The sequence below is a fragment of the Emydura macquarii genome, unplaced genomic scaffold (genome assembly GCF_026122565.2).
Source record: "Emydura macquarii macquarii isolate MOO-44397 ecotype Brisbane River unplaced genomic scaffold, CSIRO-AGI_Emac_v2 contig_499, whole genome shotgun sequence".
Taxonomy (NCBI): Eukaryota; Metazoa; Chordata; order Testudines; family Chelidae; genus Emydura; species Emydura macquarii.
In genome coordinates, this window is record NW_027130636.1 from 14,833,364 (window position 1) to 14,845,730 (window position 12,367).

Genomic DNA, 12,367 nt, shown 5'->3' on the forward strand with positions numbered 1-12,367 from the left:
CTGGGAGTCCTGAACTGATATGCATTTAAGCCCACTGTTATGTTATTGTTGTCTGCTCAGTAATCTGTAGGGAACAGGGAGGAAACGTGCAGACTTGGTGCTGCAGACAGAATTTGTCAAATGAAATCCCAATAGACATTAGCCCAACATCAACATCTCCTGAGCTATCATATGGGAATGTGTGAGGAGAGGATAAAATCAACATCCTAGATAGCAGATCCTCAGTTTCAAGGGACGGGAGGGAAATACTGCTGGTTTAGTCTTCCTATTTATGGGCCTTTTAGAAAAAGGAAACATAGCAAAGTAGAAAATGGATAGGGCTTGTGTTCCAGCTAATAAAGTTCTGTGTCCCCTGGACTTAAGTGGTTGATAATGAAATTCTTTCCTTCTCTGTACCTTGGCTTACCCACTTGTAAAATGGGTATAATAATATACACCAATATCATTCAGGGATGCTGAGAGGACATAATGCATTTGTAAAGCATTTGGAGACTATCCAAGGAATCCACAACTTACTATGGAAAAACTCAAAACCTACAATGGGGAAACTCCACAACATTGGTAAAATATTGTCTGGAACTGAAGTGTCCTATTACATAAACATCATTGCAGTGATCCTCTATGGGAGACATTCACATCACATGCATGGCACCTGACTAATCAGGCTTTGTGTGTGAAGTGTGGGGGTGGGGAGCATGAGGAGGTGAAATTCCCCCAAGATGCAGCATGGGCCTCCTGCCTTCTACTGCTTGTATTGGAGCCTCTATTGGCATAATAATCACAGGCCTTGTGCCACTTATAGGAGATAATGGTTAGGGTCAATTGATCAGTGTAATTGTAGGTTCTGTGGACCCACTCACTAATCTGCCCCCAGTGCTGTCCTCCAGGCTGGGCTATCAGGGCTGGCAGAGGGACCACGATACACCCTGATTTTCATGGAGAGTTACAGAAGCACTCTGTATCGGCAGCCCAGCCCTGGGTTTCAATGGTGCAGAGGGCCTTTCACTTGACTAAACCTCTGTTTCAGGGAGACTATCACCCTGTAATGCTAAATATTAGCTTATTGGTCCTACTGAAAACTACCATTTATACACAAGGGTGTTTTACCAAGAAAGGTTCATTCAGGATCCAAGACTTTGTGCAAAGTGAGAGCAAAGTAAGCGGATGCCACTACCATTCCAATTTGGAAGCATTTTGCTCTCCGTTTGTCATGGGTTAAATGATTGCACCAGGTTCAGGGCACCAGAGAATCTGGCCTGCACAGACTTCTGGGAAAGCAGTAACTTTGTACATGGCTACAGTGGGGATTCTCCACAGTGTGCTATAAAATCATGAATGTGTTTGTCTGTGTTTTATGGTAAAGGGGACTTAATGATTAGCAGACTCTTTGCTATGTATAACAGCTTTTAGTGTAACTGTTCAAATTTAGTATTTGGGGGAAGTGGAGGGAGCAAATTTGCAACCTGAAAGATCTGGCACTGTGCTGGTTAGAAAAAAGTAACTCTGAATTCCTAACCCTTTTTCTTTTCACTGCTGTCAAAAGTTCAGTGGGTTGAACTGCAATCCTTTGAGTTCATCTGTTGACTCCAACCCAAACTATTATAAACTTTGCCTGTAGGGCACGTGATGACACATTTCTTGAGAGACTATATAGTCTGACTGCAGCAGAGCAAAGTTTTCAGAACGCCCGGCATTTGGCAGAGGAAAGATCTCTTGAGCTTTGTGAAGTAAGGAATTATTTGCATAGTCACGTAAGTTGCTCACGTCTCTCTTCTTTCTCCCACACCATTCAATGCAATAACACTTCTAACTTTGTTTTTCCTATTGAAACGTTGGCAACCAGCACAAGTGCCAGTTTCAATTATATAAATGTGACTGGCAGAGTATTTTCCACTTTTACCCATGATGCTAAATGTCCACATTTAGGTTTTGTTATATTTTAAAGTTGAATTTTCATCATTTATTATTATGTCTCTTTATAATACTTTCTGTATTTGATTATATTTCATTAGATTAAAATGTTATTGCCCAAATATTGTAGACTATGCAAACTTCAGTCTGTGGGGTTATGCCAGCTTTTAAAAGATAACACATTGCGAGTGACAAAGAACAGCCTGGGTTTTTAATTCATTCATTTCTATAGGGGTTTTGTTTTCAAATATTTGATCTGTAGTTTTGATACCTAACACACACGCACACACATTCTCTTCTAGGCTTAAGTTCTGGCAAAAGTGCTTTGATGTTGAAGATGGATCATGCAAACGTGACCCAAACCATCTTTACTGCGGAATCCCAGACTCCTGAGAAGAAGAACGCCAATGGCAATGAGTACTTTTACATTCTGATTGTTATGTCTTTCTATGGAATCTTCTTAATGGGAATAATGCTGGGCTACATGAAATCCAAGAGGAAAGAAAAGAAATCCAATCTACTTCTGCTGTACAAAGATGAGGAAAGGCGTTGGGGAGAAACCGTGAAACCTCTGCCAACTGTGTCAGGACTGAGGTCTGTCCAGATACCGATGATGCTAAATGTGCTGCAGGAGAGTATGGTACCATCTCTGTCATGTGCTGCCTGCTCCATGGAGGGAAGCAGTGTTAGTTCTGAGTCTTCCTCACCAGATATTCACTTCACCATTCAAGAGGAAGTGCTGGATGCTGAACTGGAGGAAGTGTCAGAAGTCCTTCTCAATGAAAGCAGTGAAGGGTCTTCAGAAAACATCCACAAAAATTCCTAGCACTTGCAGACCTTTGAAAAGCAGCTCCATCAGCTAGCAAAAAGAGTGAGTGGAACTACTGTTAAGAATTTGCTGTTTTACTTTCCTGCTCAATGAACTCTCAACAGGTAGCTGTACTCCAGAGCCTAGTATGTTCTTGAAAGCTGGCAAGATGAGGAATCAAATACACAAAATGAGTGAAATAAGTGAAACTTTAAAATTAGGCAATTTGAATGTTGTTTTTTCCTGTAAGTGCTAAGAACATGGAAAATAATTTTCTCAGTAGGTAATTATTAGTGACTCTGCATACTTCAGAATTCTGCAAATGTCTGGGAAATATTGAGAGAAGTTACCCAAATGTAAGTGACTAGTTTTGAATCACCGTTGTTAATGTCCATTCTCAGAGATTTGTGATCTACTAGAAGTACTTTTACTGTGCTTTCCTTGAATCAAGATACAGACGGTTTTACTTGTAGATGCCTCAAATACTTTGGATGACCAATTAGAAATGTGCATTTAGCAATATAAAGCTGTTTGCAAAAGTCGGAGACCTTTCAGTGCAAAACAAGTTAAAAGATCTTTGCTACAAACTGAAAGAGCTGGAAATGCTAGCTCTGCTCTGTTACACTGTATTGAAATAAATGGTCTTTCATGAGTATAACACAGAACAGAATTGTAACTGCTAAGGGTGAAACCTTGGCCCCACTTGAAGTCAATGGCTATACTCCCCTTGACTTCAAGGGGGCCAGGATTTCACTCTAAGTGTCCAAGCCAAATTCTCCATTGAAGTCAATGACGTTGTGCCCATTTACACCATCAGAGAATTTGATCCTTATATTCTGCTGAAACCAACGTAGATAAACAGCAGGTTGCATCTTTAATCTATTCCTTTTTTTTTTCATTATTGCTTTGCATGTGGCATTTCTATGTTGTGATCACTAATTTTTTAAAACCACGGTTGTAACACATTTTCTCATTGAATGGCACTGTGGTTTTACAAATGCTCAGGCATTAGCTACCAAAGGACTGCATTTTTTAAAAATAAGCAAAGGTTAATATTGTATCAAACTATGATTATTTCAGTCATGCATTAAATTTTATTATAACTTATATTTAGATTAGTTCTTACGCATGAGAGCAAAAGAACTGAAATCTTAAAGCATTGCACAGGAACATGCTTACGAAATGTCTCCACATATTTCCTGAGTAAAAATAGCTTTGTAATTTATCTATAGGCATTAGAGCTTGAGAGACAGTTTGAAAAACATGAACACTGAACAGCAAAAATGTACTGAGGCAAAAGTCCTCTGTACTTCTGCTCTTTAGGAGTGGGAGCTCTATTTTCACTTTGAAGGGTTAATATAATGCGATAGACTATCCAGACATATCACTTCAGCCTTCTGATACAGCAGTGGATATTTGTGGTTGGAAAAAGCTCTATTGGTCATGAGGGGCCTGATCCAAAACCTCTTGAAGTCCAGTGGGTTTCTTTCCATTGACTTCAGTGAGCTTTACATCAGACCATATAAAGCTTTTGATAGATTTACTCCAAAGGAGGCTGTTTAAGTTTGAAAGAAGCCAAATTAAGTTTGGCACTTTGCCTGGAATCACTTGAATCCTGAAACTTTCCAACTGAGACTGACATGTGAGTTGTCACATTTTCCATTGCTTTCTCCTTCATCCTTTTGTTTGAGTATAAATGTATTTGTATCTGTAAAAATGGTGTATATACTTTATGGTACTGAGTTGTATATAATTGTCTTATGTATTTATTGTTTCTATTGGCACTAATTTTTATTTAAATAAAGAAACACTTTTCCTGGGAATAATGTTTGTTCACTACTCTAGATAGCTGTCCAATCGCGGGTCCTTTCCTTAGCTTCTTGTTTAATGGATTCTTCATATCCGGAAGAGATAGTGGACTGAACACAGAACTGGGAATCAGCCATTCTAGGTTCTGTTTCTGACCCTGATACTGTCTTGAACAACTCATTCTGTCTGCACCTCTCACCCCCCTCTGTAAAAATGGGATAGGTATTCAGCACCTTCCTTTTGCAAAGAGCTTTCAGATCCACAGGTACTGTGCATCTAAATGGAAATGTGTATTTATTACTATTACTGAATCTAATATCTCCAAAAGAATACACAAGTTTGGTTTTAAATGCTTTCCTACTATGTCTTACTATGCCGACTACATTAATTTTGACTTTAATGACTGAGACTTGCTTTTTCTTTTGAACAAGAAAATTAAACACCAACAGCGATTCCATATTTTTCAGCAATATTTTGTAGTTGGAACGCTCATTTCAAATGGCAATCACTGCACTAATGAGTTAGAGCCAGATTGCACCACTCACATTCAATGGGACCTTACTCCCCAAGTAGCTCCATGGAAACCAAATGGGCTACTCATGGAGTAAATACTGCTCCGTGTGAAGCATAGTCTGACCCTTCAAGATTGCTCCACACATATTTATCTTACAAAACCCATAGAAATTAGTGTTTTCACGGTGATATCTGCTGGTAAAGGCAGAGTTACAGCCTTCTATACTGTAAATGCAGCCATTAAACTACTATGAGCTAAGCACATTATGAAATTGCTCACTCTGTTAGCTAGGTGGGATTGGGAGCAGAGGAGACACCTCCTGCATAGGTCCTTCCCTTCACCCTCCACCTATGGGGAGTGATTCTTCTCTTTTCCCCCTCCTTACCATCCCATTCACAACTGCTGCCATCAGAGGGAGATGCTGGTGAGGGTGCTCGATACCTGGGTGGCATTGGTGGACAGAGGGGAAGTGTCAATACAGTTTCCTACCTCAGTGGGGGTAGACATCGTGAGCCTCCCTTTTTCAGCACCATCATTCATCTATTTTCTGGGTCTCTGTGGATACTGTGGGGGGAACTTGGTTAATGGGCAGTTGCAGGAAGGGCCTGGAAGGGATTTTTATTATTTGTTAAAAATCAGCAAACGGCTTGTGGATTTTTTCGCTTCCACTTAACATCCTGGAGATCTGGTTTGGGGGGAGGGGTTTAAATTAAAATTCTCACTAATTTTGCAGGCTCCAGTGTGATGTGGGGATTAGAAAGGATCTGACTGAGGTCCCCATAACCCTGTGGGGTGCCCAGGCATTGGTGTTGGGCATTCACATAGCGTAGTGATGGCATTTGCCTCTGTCCCGTGCAACTTGTGGCTCTCCGCATCTCGTTTCTCCCACCTCCAGCATGGAGGAGGGGAGCTGGTCAGGATTCAGCAGAGGTTAATGATAACAGCAGAAAGCTGCACTAGAACCGGGTAGTTGGGGGAGGTTTACCCTGTTAGGTAAGAGTTAAGTTGCAGCTTCCACATTTAACAATATTGCAGTGTCTGTGTCTCATTGCTTCTGTGGCCACATCAGTGAAGCAAATGAATGATTTCTGACAGCAGTGGAGATAAGAAAGAAAAAAATACAACTCAACTTTATACAATGAAAATTTAGCTTGTTGCCAGACTTAAGCTGTGGTATAATAAATCAAGAAATAAAAGAATCTATAGGGTATATTTCTGGGATCTCTTTACACTGAAGCTAGCTATTAAGTGTGAAGGATTATCCGACCACTTTGACAAAGATCTGATAGATGTCTAACCGATCCTGGTATTGTGCATAACTAGGGGAAAATGTACTCTATAGTTTTACTTGTCTCTATTTCCTATGCTTTTGGGCTCTGCCTAATTAATATTCAGATTTGCCCAGGAAAAAGCAAATAAACAAGCATCTAGCTTAAAAAGTCAATTGGCAATGACACAGAAAGAAAAGATGTTTCACAGACTGTCTGGAGACCTGAAGGCTACCATTAGTTATTGTTCCAAAATAAAGGAAGTTGTGTTACTCTTTAAAAACTGTGAACCAAAGGAAGAACATTTTCTCAGTTTAGTTAGTTTTTAAACCCCACAGGCAGCTAGAGAAAAAAAAATACTGACTTATACTCCTCAATGGTGTAGGCGTATCCCATAATTGAATTAGGTCAGATTCATGGCTAATATGCCTGAGCTGGAAGATGATGATAATGGATTGTAATTTGACCAAATGTAGAAGGTTCTAGCTCAATACACCAGTTATTTACATATTTTTCCAACACAGAGAGCCCAGCCTGCAGCAGTACTGCTATAGGTCTACTGCACTGGGACACAGGATGTTTGCAGTCTGCACAGGCATCTCAGGAGTCCAACTCTGCGTGTGCTTCCTGCTTCCAACTGCATTGGGGGGGGGAGGGAGGTTATAAGAATACAGGAATAACAGGTGTACAGTAACCAGTCATGAGAGGAGGCTGCAGCCATCTATCATACAGCCCATACTGCACCAGTGGGGGGCTCCTTGGGTAGTTCTGTTCACCACAACTGCCCAAACTTCTGCTCCAGATGGGGCATGAGCCAAAGCGCCTTACCAGCACCTGGATGTCTTCTTGCAATGGTGGTCTCCAAGCCTCCTTTATGTTTTTTCTCCTAATTCCCCGCATCCTCAGGGTGCGATCCACAGGCCATCCCGATCCAGATAACTCCCTATTAGCTGAGGCAATTTCCCCCAAACCCTGCTTCTGGAGGGAAGTGCAGAAGTTACTTCCACCTTGCCCTGCCCCTAACCCCAAGAGGCTAGAACGGGCAATCTCTTAGCCAGTCACAGATGTATGTGGGCATTTTTTTGCTTCTAGGATTATTTGGCTATCCAATAGCAATGAGGAGTCCAAAGGGACCAAAATGCTACAGACAGGCAACACAGTGAGGCACCTTCCCTCCATTGTGAGGCCTGTTGCATAGGCCAGTTTTAAGCATTTCCCTCTTCCTACCAGCATCACCTCAGTCTTTCCTGGGTTTCTTTTCAGACAGCTGCTCTGCATACAGGTACTCATTCTGGCTAGACACTGACAGGGCAGTGACACATTGCTATTTGTTTGACATAAAGGGGAGGTGGAGCTGCGTTTTGTCTATGCACAGTGAGCAGGTCAGTCCATGATGTCTCACCAATGTGGGAGGAGAGGGTTATGAGACTCACAGCTGAGGGCTTTGATCCACTCGTTCATGACGTCCAGCCTTGATTGCTGGTGTTCGCTAGAGCTCAGAAAAAAGCCACAACAAAGCTGTGAAATGCTTTGAATTGCCAACCCTAAATGTTCAAAAAAATCATGAGTCTGTCTCACTAAAATTCATGGGATTGGCTTTAAAATCATGAGATTATGTAAAAATAATAGATTTTGTGTTATTTTTATTTGTCTTCTGCTTTTTGAGCCTTCAGGGTGCACTGGGGTTGCATTCTGAAGCTTTCTCCATAGCTGTGAGGGTTAGAAACTTACTTTTTCTTTAAAGATGAAGGCTGAAATCTTCACAGATCCATTTGACTCCAGGAGCTGATGCTTTAAGGAAAACAATAATTATCATGAGACTCATGACAAAATCATGAGAGTTGGCAACATTGTACAAACCCCCAGCAGCTGATCTGCTTAGCAACACAGTTCACTATGTAAACATCAACTCAACCCGTTGCTCTCTTCACTGGCTCTCCATTGAATAGAGGGCCCAGTTCAAAGCCTCGATCCTGATATTGAAAGCCACCCACTGGTTTGGCCCTAGCTCTTCGAAGAATGCTTTTCTTTCCGTGACCATTACCTCCCAGGACAGCTATTGTACTGGAATAATGAAATAGTTGATCAGTAGAGGAAGGCTCATAATCATGCAAGACAGATCGAGTAGGCAATGGAACACACTCACAGCAGAGATTAGAATGACCATGGACTTCACCATGTTTAGAACTAAATGCAAAACTCATCTCTTCCACTTTGCTTTCTCATCAGGCACGCCACACCCAATCAACAACACAGAACTATAAATTAATCAAGTCCATTCTCCTAAAGGCCAGGAAGGAGAGACTGTTAATGTTATTTCTAAGGTTAAATATGTGGTGTTCAGATGCAGTGGTGATGGTGACCACAGCAGTACCTGCATAGATATATTATTCTAGAACATTTGGTACACAGACCCCCTTCCCTCCCTCCCCAAATATACATTTCTCTTGAGAGCATAACAGAGGCATCCTCACGGAAACTTTCAGTCATGATAAGGTATAATAATACTTTGCCTTTATATAGCATCTTTCACCCAAGAATCTCAAAGCATTTATAAATATGAAGGAAGCCTGTACTGAGGTATGTAAGTATTATCATAGATAGGCAAAAGGGGGCACAAGACACCTCAGTCGCTTGCCCAGTTTGAAACGATAACACAGCTGGGCAGAACAGTGGCCCTATGTCATTTCTTGCTCATGCATGTATTGGCTAACCTACTGAGAGCCTGTGGTTTCATCTGAAAGCTCTTTTATTTCTCAGAGAGTCTGTGTTATTAATCTAGATCCACAATCTGCCTAGTGAGAAGTGCTAATTCTTTGACTGGAGAGCCAGAAGAATGACTAGAGTGGATCAAACCATTGGTGGTTAAGCACTGAGCATACTTTACCTATGGACACATTTGGTTAATTATTTTTGCTATTATTTTCCATCTTCACATGCCTCTGCGTTTCCTTATACACATGGTCCAGAAATAAGAGCAAGATCACCCTTTTTCTTGGCGTTTTGGCCAATTCGGGTGGCCTGAGGGTTGCAAATGCTTCCCCAAAGGTTTTTGAATTTGCTCAAAGTTCCATAGGCTGCCATGTTGGAGGGGGAAGGGAGCATGGTCTGACCATTTTAAGTTGTAGTCCCTGTAGTAGAAAGTGAGAGCATGGGCCTGAAGCCTAGCATAACAGGCCAAGGCATAAGGCTGAAGCTAAAATAATGGTCAAGTCTGTTATAAAGCCTAGTTAGCAGGACTCAGGCTGCGAACTTACGACCTCACAGAAACTGGCAAGAAGAAAGCTGATACTGCAAACACATATATTTCCAAAACATTACTAAAGTCTAAAAATATATATCAGAGACAGAAGGTACTAGGACCAAAGAGATAACAATGGCCACCTGACCCCCTGAAATGACATTTTAATGGATAGAAATGTCTTTTAATATGACAAATAGAGATGTTTTGCCTGAACCATCCAGTGCAAGGTAAGGGGTGGTATCAGACTATGTCAAGAGGGTGGCAACTACCTGCGTCAAAGGGGCAGAGCTAAACTTGTCTGTAACAGTGTATAAAAGAGGGTGTCAGAGGGCATGACATTGTCCGGCCTAGGGGATAACGGAGAATCCCGCTGTTAATTATGCCGGTCCATTGTAACAGAGCTCCCGTATTTGAAGTGTACTTGTGAGCTATAGATCGCTTCTCATTGTGCTTCAACTGCAATAAACCTGGCCCGAGTGCCTTCGTTGCTCAGCAGATCCGTAGTCATGTCGATCATTCGATCGTGAATGCCGTTTTGGCTACCTGCGCAGAGCTGGGACAGCACCTACAAGGGGGGCACATGCAACTGACAAACGCTGACAACAGTCCCTTACTAAATCAGTACAGCTGCTACCAGAGCCCCCTGGAGTATTGCTCCAGTTATGTGGTTGCAATGCCACTGAGGAGTGCCTAGGTCAAATTTTGTGAGTGGTGTTGCAGCTTGACACATGGGATTGCAATGCCACAGAAATTAGGCCTGTCTATCTGGATGGAGGAGCTGCTGGGCTAAAGGGTGTTGCGAGATGGTGCACAGGGAGTCTGTTCCTGCGTGGTGATGTGCAGAGGAGGCCACTGAGAATTTAACTCCTGTTGGCATCAGCTCATATACTGTGTGAGTAACAGAAAGGCAAGACTCCCTAGCCAAGGGAGACCTGGGGCCTCTGCTGAAGAAGGGGGAAACAAGCATGGACAAGAACTTAGCAGATCCAAGTTCAATTCCATGCCTTACTACAGCCTTTCTGCGTGACCTTGGGAAACTTACTCTCTGTGTCTCTGTTCCCCATCTGTAGAATTAGGATAATGGCACTTCCCTATTTCAGAGAGGTGTTGTGAGGATAAATACATTTAAGATGGGAAGTGCTCAGATATTCCAGTAATGCTGCCAGAGAAGTACCTAAGATAGATAGACTGTCACTCACTGTATCTAGGAAAGAAACCACACATCCTGAAAAACCTCTAACTGGTACAAAATTCAACAAGACTTCACACCATGAACACATCACTTCAGCTCTCTGTGGCTCACCCTTGATCACAGAGCTCAGTTCAAGACGTGTTGCGACATTCAAAGTCTCCCATGGGACTCGGGCTGGCCTTAGAATCCTCCTTTCCCATGACAGCTGTATTCCACTGTAACAATAAACGTGTCCACCAATAGGAGGAGGTGCAGCAGTGTGGGAGACAGAACTTTCACAAGAAGCTCTTAGATTCAGTCCTGCATGATGTAAGAATGACCACAAAGCTCACTCTGCTCAGAATATTGCTTCACATTGCATTCCCACAAAGGGTTACTCTGTCCCATGCCTGCACACCACACCCACTCAACACACAAAACTGCAAACCAGTCAAACCATGTTTTCTCCTCTCTAGGATGGAAGGAGAAGAAAGAGACTCTTGTTATTATTCTATTTTTAAATACTTTGTAGGTGTTCAGACTCTATGGTGAATGAAGCCATATAAATATTTAGACTGAAATATTATTCCAGACTATTAGCCACACAGGCCCCTAACATGTACTGTAATACTCACTATGGTGGAGGCGCTGTCTGCACTGATTATTACAGTATCTCTCTTGAGACCTTAACAGGGCATCTTTGGTGGCATTTTCCCTATAGATACATAACACTATAAAGTCACCCTTTGCCGTTTTTCTATCACAGCAGCAGCTATGGTCTAATGATGCTGACAAATTACAGTCCAGCCTGTTAGCAGGGTTAGAACTTTGCTGTTAATGTAATGATTACAAGAGGAGTCTTTTTACTATGGCAGCAGCATCAGTGGTGGTCAGTGAGGGAGAGTGAGCATCCTAATTGCTGCAATGCTCTCCATGAGGTCCTGGGGCAAGGTTTGTGTATAGTTCTGCTTTCTCTGCTTATACATGTACGTTACTGCATGAACCATTGCTACATACACAGGATTCTAAATCAAGCAATCCCAAGAAATCTGTCGCGCGGCTGTTAGGTTGGACCAGCAGGAGTAAAGTTTTCTCAGCAGCTCCAGTGTGGCACATGGGCAATATCTAAAAATGATGCATAAGTCATATCCACTGAAGTGCTATTTTCTTAAGGAATATTATCATGTTTTGCCACTGAACAAACAGCAACACTACTGCTCTGAGGCACTTGTTCTGCATTTTATTAATTGTTCTTAGCCCCTTGCCCCTCGACTTGCCAAGGCCCAAAGGTGGGACACAATGTTTGACAAAGACCCAAAATGAGACTAACACAAATAATTAATGAAGGAAACTGAAAATGCTGCGGGATTCCTTCCCTTAGTGCAAAGGACTCTTTCTATAGCCTCGTTTTCATGATTCTTTATTTCTCCTGTAAATAATTTTCAACAATAAGAATGAAGGGGCAGATCATAAGGTGGCTGGCCCCTTTAAGGGCACTTAGCGCCCAGTCTATTCATGACAGGCTTCTTTAAGGACATTGACTACACCTTGGCCCACCTGGAAGAAATGAACTGCCTTTGTGGCTGATTGGCAGTTGACTGGTAATGAGCTCCTGGATCTGATGAGAGGCTATCAGAGCACA

General features: G+C 42.1%; 1 protein-coding gene across 1 annotated transcript; it reads left to right on the top strand.

Annotated features, from left to right (window-relative positions):
• Positions 1-1,707: 1,707 nt before the first annotated feature.
• On the top strand, positions 1,708-4,533 carry KCNE4 (potassium voltage-gated channel subfamily E regulatory subunit 4). The gene is made up of 2 exons (XM_067538656.1): positions 1,708-1,751; positions 2,214-4,533. The coding sequence occupies exon 2, from the start codon at positions 2,240-2,242 to the stop codon at positions 2,735-2,737; it is 498 nt and encodes a 165-aa protein (XP_067394757.1). The 5' UTR covers positions 1,708-1,751; positions 2,214-2,239; the 3' UTR covers positions 2,738-4,533.
• Positions 4,534-12,367: the final 7,834 nt, after the last annotated feature.

Excerpts from the sequence above, each read along its gene's own strand:
- KCNE4 (XM_067538656.1), top strand. The coding sequence starts at position 2,240 with ATGTTGAAGATGGATCATGCAAACGTGACCCAAACCATCTTTACTGCG.